This window comes from Trachypithecus francoisi, unplaced genomic scaffold (genome assembly GCF_009764315.1).
Source record: "Trachypithecus francoisi isolate TF-2019V2 unplaced genomic scaffold, Tfra_2.0 Lachesis_group2, whole genome shotgun sequence".
Taxonomy (NCBI): Eukaryota; Metazoa; Chordata; class Mammalia; order Primates; family Cercopithecidae; genus Trachypithecus; species Trachypithecus francoisi.
In genome coordinates this window covers 111,588,670-111,603,356 of record NW_022681465.1, presented here as the reverse complement: position 1 = coordinate 111,603,356, position 14,687 = coordinate 111,588,670, and the positions used below count along the sequence as shown (strand labels likewise).

The 14,687-nt window shown below is 43.1% G+C and overlaps 1 protein-coding gene across 1 annotated transcript in view; it reads left to right on the top strand.

Annotated features, from left to right (window-relative positions):
* Window positions 1–6,982: 6,982 nt before the first annotated feature.
* The window catches only part of SIMC1 (SUMO interacting motifs containing 1), a 91,580-nt gene continuing 83,875 nt past the window's right edge, over window positions 6,983–14,687 (top strand). Inside the window, exon 1 of the mRNA XM_033180107.1 lies at window positions 6,983–7,343. Coding sequence (XP_033035998.1) covers window positions 7,215–7,343 — 129 coding nt within the window. The 5' untranslated portion in view covers window positions 6,983–7,214. The remainder of the gene's footprint in view (window positions 7,344–14,687) is intronic.

The following is a 14,687-nucleotide window of genomic DNA, read 5'->3' as shown; positions in this document are numbered from 1 at the left end:
TGGATGACAATTTGGTAATTTCTATCAATATGTAAAATACACATCTTCTAACCCAGTTCCCCATACTTAAGAATTTCCCAGGCCGGGTGCAGTGGCTCACGCCTGTAATCCCAGCACTTTGGGAGGCCAAAGCAGGTGAATCACGAGGTCAGGAGATCAAGACCATCCTGGCTAACACGGTGAAACCCCATCTCTATTAAAAATACAAAAAAAATTAGCCAGGCGTGGTAGCAGGTACATGTAATTCCCAGCCATTCAGGAGGCTGAGGCAGGAGAATGGTGTGAACCCGAGAGACAGAGCTTGCAGTGAGCTGAGATCGTGCCACTGCACTCCAGCCTGGGTGACAGAGCAAGACTCCGTCTCAAAAGAAAAAAAAAAAAAAGAATTTCCCTGAAGATATGTTGGCAAGACTTCTTAGAAGCTCAAAGACATTGTTGTAACATAATTGGTAATAGTAATAAGAAAACTACACGAATAAAAACCCTAGAAACAACCAAAATATCCATGATAGAAAACCAATTACATAAATTGTGGCACAGCCTAACAAATGACTTTTTAACGTAAGCTGTTAAAAAGAGACAGATATGTTTACCCTGCAGTTAGGAAATAATGCCCATGATAAATGAAAAAACGCAAAGTAAGTAACTGTACAGTGCGATTTTTTGGGGTGTGCTAAAACAGGTAAGTATGTGTAGTAAGTAAATATGTTTTGAAGGATTTATAAGAAACGAATAAAGGCATTTAGTGTTAGGAAGAAGAAGTAGGAAAGAGAGGGTGGCTTTCAACTTTCACTTTTTATTTTGTAAGTTTTGGTAGCAAGAATTTTCTGAAGTCACAAGATGTTTCTTTTAATTTTACAAACTATTCAATGAGGGATACCAAGAATGGAGAACGTGGTATATTTTTTTACTTGCTTCTTTGTGGTTTTCTATATAAGAGCAAAAACACTATTTTAAAATGTGAGCCATAAAATAGACAATATGGATACTATAGATCCATGTTCACTAACACAGAAAACCATAAGGACATATTAATTTAAGAAAACCAACTGTGATACAACATGGATGTAAAAATTTTGCACATGTGAGTATCGGCCACTTAGAGATGTCCAGAAAGATGTTATCAAAATATGATGGAGTTAACATCTGCTTCGTAACCATTCTCAATTGCTTTAATTTTCTCAAATGAGGATGTATCATCTTTGAACACAGGGAATGAAACAAAATTTTTACAAAGACCTTGATATCACAGCAAATTTGAAGATGGGAAGGAAACAGGGAGAAAGGATAAGAAAATGATTTAAATAAAGTTATGTAAACTGAGAGGCCGCCTGCTGAAGCAATCCAGTGGAAAAGCTAAGAGTGCTCTGAAACTGGAAGATTAGACCTGGAATCCAGCAGAAGGGACAGAATGTTCCCTAGAGCAGGGAGAAACTTGAGCTAGCTGGCTTTAGCATAAACAAAAGCGGGTCTGCAGGCACTGACCCTGCCATGTAATGAAAAATAGAAAAAAGAAAAAATCTTTTAAAGATAAATAACCACCACCAAAAAAAAAATCCATTAATAAGGCAGGAAGCTTTGTATTTAGAGTGTTTTTACCACAAATGACAGTTTCAAATCTCTACAGTAGGCCGGGTGCGGTGGCTCACGCTTGTAATCCCAGCACTTTGGGAGGCCAAGGCAGGTGGATCACGAGGTCAGGAGTTCAAGAACAGACTGGTCAACATAGTGAAACCCCATCTCTAGTAAAGAAAAAAAAATACAAAAGTTAGCCAGGCATGGTGGCGTGCATGCCCGGCTACTTCCAGCTATTCGGGAGGCTGAGGCAGGAGAATCACTTGAACCCAGGAGGAGGAGGTTGTGGTGAGCCAAGATCGTGCCACTGCACTGCAGCCTGGGTGACAGAGTGAGACTCCATCTCAAAAAAAAAAAAAAATCTCAATACCAGAGCAGATATGTTATTGCATAAAGCTAAAAATGTATGTAATTTTAGTAAGTATACATGAATTCAGGTAAATACACAGAAGCAGCTCTAGAGGAATAAACATAATAGCACTGAAAAAGGGAAATTGGGAATCTGGATGGGGGAGGCAGCAAAAGGGGCCTTTAGCCTTGTCTATGATGCTTTTAAAATTTATGAAAGAAAACTATGCACACAGTGCATTCTATTTTGGTAAAATAGACATAACACAACATTTACCATTATAACCATTTTAAGTGTACAATTCAGTGGCATTAGTTCATTCACAAAGTTGTGCAACCATCACCACCATCCATTTCCAGAACTCTTTGTCATCCCAAGCAGAAACTCAATACCCATTAAACAAGAACTCCCCATTCTCCCCATTAAACAAAGACCCCCCATCCTCCCCATCCCCAACCCCTGAAAACCATTATTCCATTACCTGTCTCTGTGAATTTGCCTATTCTAGGTACTTCATGTAAATGGAATTGTATGTTTGTCCTTTTGTATCTAGCTTATTTCACTTAGCATAATATTCTCAAGGTTCATCCATATTGTGGCATGTTATCAGAATTTAATTCCTTTTTATGGCTGAATATATTATTCTATTATATGTATATACCACTTTTTTTTAAGCAATTCCAGTGTCATAGAGCAAATCCAGACTCTATGATTACTTTCTGCCTATTTTGCTATTTCTTTGTTTGTTTGTTTGTTTTTATTATACTTTATGGTCTAGGGTACATGTGCACAACGTGCTGGTTTGTTACATATGTATACATGTGCCATGTTGGTGTGCTGCACCCATTAACTCGTCATTTACATCAGGTATATCTCCTAATGCTATCCCTCCCCCCTCCCCCCACCCCAAAACTAATCCATTCATCTACTGAGGAATACTTGTTTCTACCTTTTGGCTATTACAAATAATGCTGCTGTGAAGATTTGCAGACAAGTACCTGTTTGAGTCCCCGTTTTCAGTTTTTCTGAGCAAATATCTAGGAGTAGAATTGTTGAATCATATGGTAATTCTATGTCTAACTTTTGAGAAACTGCCAAACTATTTTTCACAGCTGCTTCTCCATTTTACATTCCTACCAGCAACACACAGTGGTTCCAATTTCTCCGTATCCTTGAGCAAATTTGTTTTGTTTTTTAAAAAAATAGCCATCCTAAATGGGTATAAAGTAGGATCTCAATGTGGTTTTGATTTGCATCTTCACACATTCTTTCATGTATAAATTTTTCATTAAAAATTATTTTAAAAGAAAAGAAACATTTTTTTCTTCATTAACCAACTAGCGATACCTCCTTAACTGCTAAGCTCTTTGAGAACAGAAGCAATAGCTACCCTGCTCACTGCTTTATCCCCGACCCTAATGTAATACCTAGCATCTAGCAGGTACTCACCAAATACAGTATTCACTGGCTGCATAAAATACTGCATTAGCCTCTCATTTTACATGAGACTAATGTATGGTTTGAGGGGAGTGAGTCTATGAAAAAGTGTCACCTTAAAAAAATACACAAATTTCTGCAAAACATACAATCACTTTGGAAGTCTTGGGTAAATGGTGCACTTCAAGACAAATTCAGGATGGCCAAAGAAACATATGTGACATTACTCATAGTTTTAAGGAAGGCAACTTCAGAACCAGCATTCATCCCACCTGGGTTGCCAAGTAAGGGTGGGATACTTTTAAGGTGTACTCATATTATACCACCAGGGGTCCTGAGTTTCCTGTATTTCAGGCAGGATGGCTGATGAGAAAGATATAATCTGAACACCCTTGTGTCTTGCTACAGTAGAGCAGGCCAGAGCTTGGCTAGAATCAGCAGGAGAGGCCAAAAGAAGTAGAGGAGGCCATGCGCGGCGGCTCAAGCCTGTAATCCCAGCACTTTGGGAGGCTGCGGTGGGTGGATCACGAGGTCGGGAGAAGGAGACCATCCTGGCTAACACAGTGAAGCCCTGTCTCTACTAAAAATGTGAAAAAATTAGCCGTGCGTGATGGCGGGCGCCTGTAGTCCCAGCTACTTGGGAGGCTGAGGCAGGAGAATGGTGTGAACGCAGGCGGTGGAGCTTGCAGTGAGCCGAGATCCTGCCACTGCACTCCAGCCTGGGCGACAAAGTGGGACTCCATCTCAAAAAAAAAAAAAAAAAAAGAAGTAGAGGGATGTAGGAGGTGTGCAGGAGGTAAAACAGACAGGACTTGTTGAGGAAAGAGTAGAAATCAAGTGCAATGCTCAGGTTTTTCACTTCAGCAATCGCTGGCTGCTGGAGCCATCATCATAAGACAGAACACAGAAAGCAGGCTTTTGTGTGGGTGTGAGGAGCATGAGGGTGAGTTTGGCTTTAGACATACTCAACCTGAGAGGCCTACGAACTTCAGCAGATGTTTGGATGCATAAACTGGAGTTTTAAGGAGAGGGCTGGGCTGAGATAAACTCATGGCAGCCATTGGCATAAAACCAATCACTGAAGCCAGGGAATAGTTGAGATTGTATAGGGAAGAGGTCCAGTGTGTAAAGGTGGCCGATGTCAGGACTCTAAGGGACATCAAGAGTTTAAGGAGTGAGTAGGGGAATAGGAGTCAGCTAAGGAGACTTTAAAAAAAGTGGTGAGAGAAGTACAGCATCAAAGAAACCTAGAGAAGACAGTGTTTCAGCAAGGTACTTAAACAAACTAAATGGTTGTGTATTTTGTTTCATTTTGTTTTATTGAGACAGGGTCTCACCCTATTGCCCTGCCTGGAGTGCAGTGGCACTACCATAGCTCACTGCAGCCTCCACCTCCTGGGCTCAAGGGATCCTCCTGCCTCAGCTGCCTGAGTAGCTAGGACTACAGGCATGCGCCACCACACCTGGCTAATTTGTTTTTATTTTTGTAGAGATAGGATCTTGCTATATTGCGCAGACTAGTCTCAAACTCCTGGCCTCAAGCTATTCTCCCAACTCGGCCTCCCAAAGTGCTGGGATTACAGGTGTGAGAGACCACAATCCTAAATGTTTAATAGCTTTAGATGAAGACAACTTAATGAATCCTTTCATAACGGTGGCTTCACCCACTGGACCAGAATGTCTGAAATCTGCTGGGCATAAACTCCCTGTCCACCAGACCAGTGGTTCTCAGTGTGGTCCCCAGACTAGCAGCATCAACATCACCTGGGCACTTGTTAGAAATGCAAATTTCAGGGCCCCACCCCCAAAATTTTTTTTCTCAGGCAGAAAATCTGATGTGTGATTGTTAGTTCATTCTCAAATTGCTATAAAGAAATACCTGAGACTGAGTAATTTATAAAGAAAAGGAGTTTAATTGGCTCACGGTTCTGCAAGCAGTACAGGAAGCACAGTAGCATCTGCTTCTGGGGAGGTCTCAGAAAGCTTACTATCAAAGTGGAAGGTGAAGAGGGAGTGGAGGTAACATGGGGAAAAGAGCGAGATGGGAGGTGCCACACACTTTTAAACAACCAGATCTCAAGAGAACTCATTATCACAAGGACAGTACCAAAGGGATGGTACTAAACCATTCATAAGAAACCACCCCCATGATCCCATCACCTCCCACCAGACCCCACCTCTAATATTGAGGCTTACAATTCAACATGAGACTTGGGTAGGGACACAGATCCAAACCATACCAGCAACCCAGCGCTGTGTTTTGCTGCTTTTGTTTTTGTTTTTTGAGATGGAGTCTTGCTGTGTCCCCCAGGCTGGAGTGCAATGGCGCCATCTTGGCTCACTGCAATCTCCGCCTCCTGGGTTCAAGCAATTCTCCTGCCTCAGCTTCCCAAGTAGCTGGGATTACAGGTGTCTGCCACCATGCCTAGCTAATTTTTGTATTTTTAGTAGAGATGAGGTGGACCAGGCTGGTCTCGAACTCCTGACCTCAAGTTATCCACCCGCCTCGGCCTCCCAGAGTGCTGAGATTACAGGTGTGAGCCACCGCACCTGGCCGCAATCTGTTTTAACAAACACTCTGGGTGATTCTGATGCTCACTAAAGTGTGAAAACCACTGCATTAGTGCGTAGAGAGACCTGATAACCATTCCTTTGGGAACAAATCCCCCTCCTATTAAACACATTATATTCTTTGGATCTGTTAACATATTTTGCAAAATTGTTGGAGCCTGAGCAGCAGGATTTTGTCAATACCCCCGCATTTAGTATACCGATAGGTCCTATCTTGATTTTAATGGTCCTACCCTACAACCAGCCAACTACCCACCGATTCCTCCACTGGTGACAACCTTTTTCACCTTTATAACTTCTGCTATTCATAACGTCTAATTATTCATGGCCTCTGCTGCTTCATTGCTTCTTTTGTGCACCTTTTCAGCTTCTGATCCTGATACCAACTGAACAACTGTCTACGCCAAGCTTGTTTAACCCCCTGCCTGAGTCGCAAGCGGCCCATTAAAACATTATGAGATTCCCCCCCCCCCCCCCCCCCCCAACTCTTTTCCTTTAGGTCATCAGCTATCATTAGTGTATTTTATGTATGGCCCAAGGCAATTCTTCTTCCCCGGGAAGCCAAAAGATGGGACACCCCTGCTCTAAATCTCAGTTTAAACTCCTGAGAGACACATATTGTTGGTGAAACTGCAAAACTGGTACAATTTAGGAGGATAATTTGGCATCATTTATCAAAACTACAAAAACATGGCATTTGCACCAGTAAGTCCACTTTCAGGCATTTATCCTACAGATACACTTGTGGATCTGCACCAAAAAGTGGGGTCTCTCTCCCCTAGCTCGGCCAGAAGCCAGGTCACCTACCCTCGGTCACTCGGGGGCCAGGACCCCTCTCCCTGCCCCTCAGTCAAGGCCCTCTCGGTCCGGGAGGTGCTTCACTCCTGGGCCAGGTTGGGGCTGGGCGCGCCTCACGTCAGTTGGAAGCAGGTGGGGAAGTCCCCGCGGCCTCGGGGTCTCGTACGCCTGCCCCCAACACCGGCCGAAGCCAGCTGCGACTCCATTTTTTTTTTTTTCTCTCTCTCTCCTGGGGAAGGGAGGACCCGCGCCGCCGCGAAGCACAGCGACCCCGGCCCTGACACCAGCCGCCCGCCGCCGGTGGGCGGGGCTTGGCGGCCCGGAGGGGCGGGGCTCGAGGCGGGGCCGGCGTGGTGAAGGCCCGGGTTGTCGCTGCCGCAGTCGCTGCCGCCGCCGCCTCAGAAGCAGGAACCGAAGTCGCCGCCGCCGCGGCTGCCTTGGGTCGCCGGCCGCCCGCGCACTGGCTCGGTCGGGGCCCGCAGCCATGGAGGACTTCATCGTGATCTCCGACGACAGCGGCTCCGAGAGCTCCGGGGGCGCCCGCCCGAGCCGGTCGCGGAGGCTGCGCCGGGCCCTGTCTCGGACCCCCGGCGCGCCGCCCCGCCGGACCGTGGTGAGTGAGCGTCGCCTCGTCTGGGGGCGCGCGTCTTCGCGACCCTCTGCTGGGCCCACCGCCCCCTTCCCACCCCCTTGCGCCTCACAGCTGCAGCCACTTCCCGCCTTGCCTCCTTCCGGGCCTCTCGGGCCCCGGGCAGCGCGGCGGGCCAGGGCAGGGACAGAGGCAGCCGGGCCTCCCGGTCTCAACGCTGAAGCCCGAGAGGACTGCGGCTGGAAAGCGGCCGAGCACATGGACGAGCTCCTGGCTCGCCTGCTGCAGGGGCCGGGGTCTCAGGCCGGGGCTGCGGGCGTCCTCAGAGCCTCGGCGGGACGTGGGAGCTCGGGTGTACTGGCCCTGGCCGAGGCAGCAAAGCGGGAGCCCGTAATTGTTTGGCCTGTGGTGGGCACAGATGTGTGCAGGGAGGTAACAGGAGCCCAGGCTGGTAGGGAGGGAAGCGCGGGCCTGGGCCAGATGGTGGCCGCGCTCCAGCGCCTGACTGCAGAGTGAGGGGCCCGATTTTGAAGTTGTACAGGAGGGCGATTTATTTCCTCAGCAAGCAATTACCCCGTACCCAGCCCTGAAGGAACAGGGAAGGAAACCTCGCGCACTATTTCTGTTTCCCCCAGAACCCTTTCATTTTTATCATTCATGAGGTGGTGAATTATCTGCCTTTGGAGAATCCTGCATAGATGTTTATTGAATCCCTACTATGGACCGATGTTGCAGGGGCTGGGGCTACAACGGCGAACACAACATCCATGGTCCCCTCATAAGGTGATACATTCATCAGGTGGTTATTGAGGACCTACTCAAGGGGTGGGAGGTGGAGCTTTTCTCTCAGAAGGCTTCCAGCGATCTCCCCAGCCTCCCAGAGCCATCCCCCGGAAACACAAGGATTATCAAGCTGATGTGATGTGTATAGATCATACAGTTTACCATGCTTCCTATGCAAATACTCCTTCAAGACGTTTCTTAGCTTCTGCTGCCGCTGTTCCCTTTCCAGCTAGTTTACAGTCCCTAAACCTGCATTAGGAACCCCTTCTGTGCCCGAGGTACAGTGCCAAGTGCTAGACGATCATTATAGAATGAATAGCATACAAAACTAGTTAATATATATTATTTTTCAAGCAAGAGGGATTCTCAGTACGTCTTAGTAACAAATTTAGTTGAGTTAGGCAGCTCATGAGGTAGTCAGAAGAGATTTCCAAGATAGAAATGACCCGACTTCATAAGTGAATGGATATGTCTAGGGCTGTCGCTGAATGTAGCGGACATGATGCTCAATAAATATTTGTTGGATGAAAGAATGATTGAAAGAATATGGGGAGAGAGAATGGTTTAGATGGATGTTTGACAAGTATAAGAGAAGTGCATATAAAAGTAGCAGCAGGCTTAGGATGAAGGAGATGCTGAATTCAGGTGGGACCTGTTGGATTTACAGTGTTAATAGGAAATGTAGATGGATGTGGCTAGCTCAGTAGTTGGAGAAAAGGCAAGAGTGGAGATATTTGGCAATCATGCAAACAGAAAGGAATATTGAAGGCCTAATAGTGACTGAGATCATCAAGGAAAAGAGTAGAGAGAGAAAAAAGGTGGAAGGAAAAAAATACTGCTTTCCTCCTAGTTCCTCCTCATTCCTATATAGCCCCTTCTCTCAGTACCTGTTTAACTTTGTCCTTCTCACTTGCTTCCTTTCCTCCCAAGTGTTGTCCATTTTCCCTCATTCTGGTCCAGCTTCTCTCTTCAGTGGTCGGATGCCATCCTTATCCCAGTCTTTTGTGGTCTTTCACACACGTACATGGGTGTGCTCTCTCACCGTTCCCCTCCCTTGTGACCACTCAAGCAAGCATTTTGATCTGGAGCCTTTGAGTTGAATCGAAATGAAGGGCAAGTTCCAGAGAGCAGTACCCAATTTAAATCATGCTTCTCCAGATATTTATTCCAGCTCTCTAAAAGCTCCAAGCTTTTATCTTTTTTGCAAGTTAGACAAGGGTGGTATGATAACCATGTAAAAGATCAGAGGCATTGAGAGACTTGCAAGGTTATAAAGTCTAAAAGTGCCCTTTTTTCTGTAGCTTTTCCTGATGGCTCTGAGGTCAGAGAGACTTCTGAATCAGTATCTCCAACATAGCAACTATTTGAGTTTTGGAAAGTTCTGTCAGCTCTCAGCTTTTGAGCCTTTTGAGAACATTAATGCCTACGTAGCAGGATGGTTTTAAATTTTTAATGAGACAAATGCAAGGAAAGGGTCTCATATAAATGATAGCTTTTGCCACTTTTTGTGTTGTTTCTAAGCCCAGGCCTGTCCCTCTTGAGCTTCACAGGCAATGAGATAAAAGAAGCAACTTTCACATCTTTCTTTTTTTTTTTTTTTAATAAATATTGACTAAGGGAAAATAACTTGCTTGAACTTAAGAAAGCCATATCTAATAATGAAGTTGACATTTCTGAACTCTTTATTCTTAACCCGGGCTTTAGCCTTCACTTAGTTGATGAAGTGTGTTTCTGTGTTTATTATGGCTTTTTAGTTTGGGGTTTTTTGGTGTTTTACTTATAAAAGCAGAACATTTTCAGATAGTTAAATTTGTTGAACTAATTATACAATTTTTATAAATGTATAAAGAAGAAAATTAAAATTGCCCATAATCTCACCATCCAAAGATAACCAATGTTAACATTTTGATGTATGTCTATGCAAATGTTTACTTGTGAATGCACATGTGAATACATACATACCTGTGTGTCCTCCCCATACATGTTTTTATGACCACCTCTTAATGGATATTATGCCTTCGTTTCTATTCTCTAAGAACCCAGTGAAAAATTCCCTCATAATCTTTATACTCTTGTTCATTTGTTTATTAAGTTCCTCTTAGAAGTTAGATTGCTGAGTCAAAAGGTGTGCCCTACTTTTGATATATGTAGCTAACCCTTGAATGACATGGGGGTTAGGGTTGCTAACCCCCCGTGCAGTTGAAAATTTACATATAATATTTGACTCCTGGAAAGCTTAACTACCAGTAGCCTACTGTTGACTGGAAGCCTTACCAATAACATAAGCAGTCAGTTAACTCATGTTTTGCATGTTATATGTACTCTTATGATAAAATAAGCGAGAGAAAAATGTTAAGATCATAAGGAAGATAAAATACATTTACAGTACTATACTGTATTTGTCAATACCATAAGTTGACATCGTCTGTTTGCAAGATAAATCGTCTGTCTGAAATAGTGGACAACCATAGCTGCAGATTTTTATCTATGGTGCATCTCAAGCAATTCAACTTTCCTTATGATGTCATGACTTTTCTCTGCTTCCTGGGAGCACATCCAGCATCACTAGTAGCATTTTGTATGGGTTTCATGGTGTTATTCAAGGTTTACGATATTACCCTACACATGATAAAAAGAAAAAAAAAAGTGGAAAAAAAAACCCCAGGAGAGAACACTTTTTACTGTAATATACAGTTTAGTGGAAAGTAATGCAGAAATTGATTAGTGTCACATGGCATTTTAAGTGGATACTCACCACACTTGAGCTCACCACCACAGCAGCAGGAGATGTCTGTGGTACAGTATTATCACAGTAGTACAGTGTATTCTATGGTTAATTTTATGCAGTTGTGATACAAATTAAGAAAATAAAAAATAAATTTAAAGATATGCAATTGTGATTTAATATTGCATCTTTACATTTCTGTCAACTGCAGATGTCACCATGTATGGTCAGTAAGTGATTGTGTGCATAAATTTTGATAAAGTTTAACTTTGTATAATAGATTTGTGTTGATTTTATGGTAGTAAATGTATAGAATAGGCTAGTATCTACATGTATTTTCTGCATTCAGGACATATCTTTTGCTTAGTTTTTTTCCATTTTTATATAGGCTATGGAGTTCGCCCGTGAGTTTTTCAAATTGTTAGAAATCCAAAAAATTTTCCAATATGTTTCTGGAAAAAAACTCTCTTGTAAGTGGACCCATGCAGTTCAAACCTGTGTTGTTCAGGAGTCAACTGTATTGCCAAATTTCCTACAGAAATTGTGCATTAATATTCTTACCAGTGGTATATGGCCAATCATATCCCTTTCTCTGCTTCCTAGTCACCCCTAGGTATTGTTAAGTTATTCCATAAATATTTATTGAACACTTATTATATACCAGGCACTCTTAGAGGTGCTGGGAATACATCTGTGAAAACCAAGTCCCTGCCCTCATGGAGATTTCATTTTACTGAGGGGAGACAAATAGTAAACAACTCCATAAATGTAATGTCAGGTGATAATACAGAGTGTTAGGAAAAAAAAATAAGGTATTTTTGTTCTTTTAATCTTTGCTGTTTGATAGCCAGATTCCATAAGATGTCATTATTTTTAATTTTTCTCATCGATTATGATTCATTTATTCAATAAGTATTTATTGAGCCTATGCTGTAACCCTGGGGACCAGAGGTGAACAAGATGATAATGGAACTATATTCTGCTGTGGAAAGATAGGCAGTAAACAAACTAACACATAAGAGAACAGTATAATAGAGAGTAACTTTGGTGGGATTGGGAACATTTGATTGTGTTTTCAGAGAAGGCCTCTCTGAAGAGTTAATATTTGATATGAGACTAAAATGACAACAAATTAGCTATAAGATCTAGATGAATAAGGCATTGTCAGAGGGAACAGCAAAACCAAAGGCTTGGAGGCAGGAATGAGTGTTCCGGTAAGGAATGACTTACTGAAAGAATGGAAAGCCAGTGAGGCTGGAATGTAATGACTGATGGACAGAGTTGGAAGAGATGAGAAGTAGGTAGGTTAGGTTCTAGGGCTTTGGAGACCACAATAAGGAATTTGGATTTTATTGTAATACAGTAAGAAATGTTTGAAGGTTTAAGCAGGACAGTGACATGATTTCATTTACTTTTTTTTTTTTTTTTTTTTGAGACGGAGTCTTGCTCTATTGCGTTGCCCAGGCTGGAGTGCAGTGGAGCAGCTCACTGTAACCACTTCCCAGGTTCAAGCGATTTCCCCCACCTCAGCCTCCTGAGTAGCCGAGACTACAAGCGCGCCACCACACTTGACTACTTTTTGTATTTTAGTAGAGATGGAATTTCACCATGTTGGCCAGGATAGTCTAGATCTCCTGACCTCATGATCCGCCCGCTTCAGCCTCCCAAAGTGCTGGGATTACAGGCGTGAACCACCGCACCCGGCCTTGATTCACATTTTTTAGAGATGACTTTAGCTACTGTGAAAAGAAAAGATGGTAAGGTAGGGAGACCATATAATTTATCATTCAAATGGGAAACTTTTGCAAATGAAAAGGGATGCTAACTGGACCAGGATGTCAAGCAACAGGTGAAAACTGGAACTGTCCCAAACAAACCAGAAGTGTAGTTGGTAGTCGCCCCACTGTAAGAGGGGAAGAGTGAAATTAGGGAGATCAGTTAGAAGGTTGGCTATAGTAGTCCACGTCAGAAATAATTGTAGCTTGGACTGGAGTGGTGGTACAGACTGGGAGAGTGGAGGGATGTAGATATATAGTGAATAAAATCAACAGGTCCTGATAACTTGAATGTGGATAACAGGGGGAAAGGAAGGAATTAAGAAGGATGCCCTGAGTTCTGAAGCAGCTGAATGCATGTTGGTGTCATGCATTGAAATGAAACAGACTTGGGAGGAACAGGGTTAGAGGAAAGATTCAAGAGTTCTGTTTTGAAGGTATAAAACTTATGATGCCTGTGGAATAACCAACTGGAGATGCCAAGTATAACATTTGTACTGAGTTTAGAGCTCAAAAGAAAAGTCCTGACTAGAGACACAAATTTAGTCTTGTTAGCACATAGGTTATAGTAAAGTCATTGGCCTGGATAAAATCATCTAGGTTGAGGCGACAAGAGGAAGAGCATCCAGGACCTAGCCCAAGGTAACACCATAGTGCATAGCCCAAGGGAGGAAGAGCAGCTAGTGAGGTTGGAGATAAGGGAGTGTGCTCACATATAGTAAAGCCAGACATCTTGCTTATGTTTATTGGAAACACATAGATGGTGTGTGCGAATTCCCTATGCTTGTCCTTTGCCCGTTTTTCTGTTAGGGTGTTTTAACGTTTCTTTTTTTTTTTTTTTTTTGAGACAGAGTTTTACTCTTGTTGCCAAGGCTGGAGTGCGATGGCGTGATCTTAACTCACTGCAACCTCCACCTCCGTGGCTCAAGCGATTCTCCTGCCTCAGCCTCCCAAGTAGCTGGAATTACACGCATGCGCCACCACACCCAGCTAATTTTGTAGTTTTAGTAGAGATGGGGTTTCTCCATGTTGGTCAGGCTGGTCTCAAACTCCTGACCTCAAGTGATCCACCCGCCTCGACCTCCCAAAGTGCTTGGATTACAGGCGTGAGCCACCGCACCTGGCCAACATTTCTTACTCATTTGTAAAATCTACTCATGTATTAAAGACTGGTGTTGGTGGAATTGTATCTCCCAAAAAGATGTGCTGAAGTTCTAATCCCCCACTACCTCAGATAATGACCTTATTTAGAAACAGGGTCATTGGCAGATATAATCAGTGAAGATGAGGTCGTGCCAAGTAGGGTGAACCCTTAATCCAACATGACTGCTGTCCTTATGAGAAGAACATGTGAAGACACGGGAAGAATGCCGTGTGACAGTGGAAGCAGAAACTGAAGTTATGCAGCTGCAAGCCAAGGAACACTGAGGACTGCTGGTGACGTCAGGAGCTAAGAAAAAGGCATGAGACAGATTCTTCCCTGGGGCCTTCAAGAGAACATGGCTCTATAGACACCTTGATTTCAGACCTTTAGCCTCCAGAACTGCAAGAGGATAGATTTCTGTTGCTTAAATCCACCTAGTTTCTGGTAATTTTTACTTGGAAACTAATATAGCTTCCTGTCATACATGTTACGATTTTCTTTCAACTTTTGATTTTGTTTTTGTTTAATTACAGAAGTTTTACATTTTTGTATAGTCAATTCTACCACTCCTTTTCTTTATGATTTCTTAGTTGTCATGCTTATGTCAATCTAAGTAACAGACAGCAACTCTCTAAAAAGAAAATTATATTTATTCAGGAATGGCATTGCAACAGGAGTATGTGAGCCATAATAAATTATGTATGTATTCAGGGAGGTAAAGGAAGGCAAAAGCTTTTAAAGGAAAAAATTAGGAGGATTACATAGTTGTTTAGAGATAATTATCCTTATCTACAAGGATTAATAACAAGGGTGGCTCCAGTCCAAGGTCAGGCAGGCAGTTGCTGGGCAGACATCCTCATGGAAGTATTTTTTTCTGCAAGGTTGTGGTTTTTGCAGAGCCTTTTGTGGTACTTCTTATCAGGCATTTGTGCATAATAATC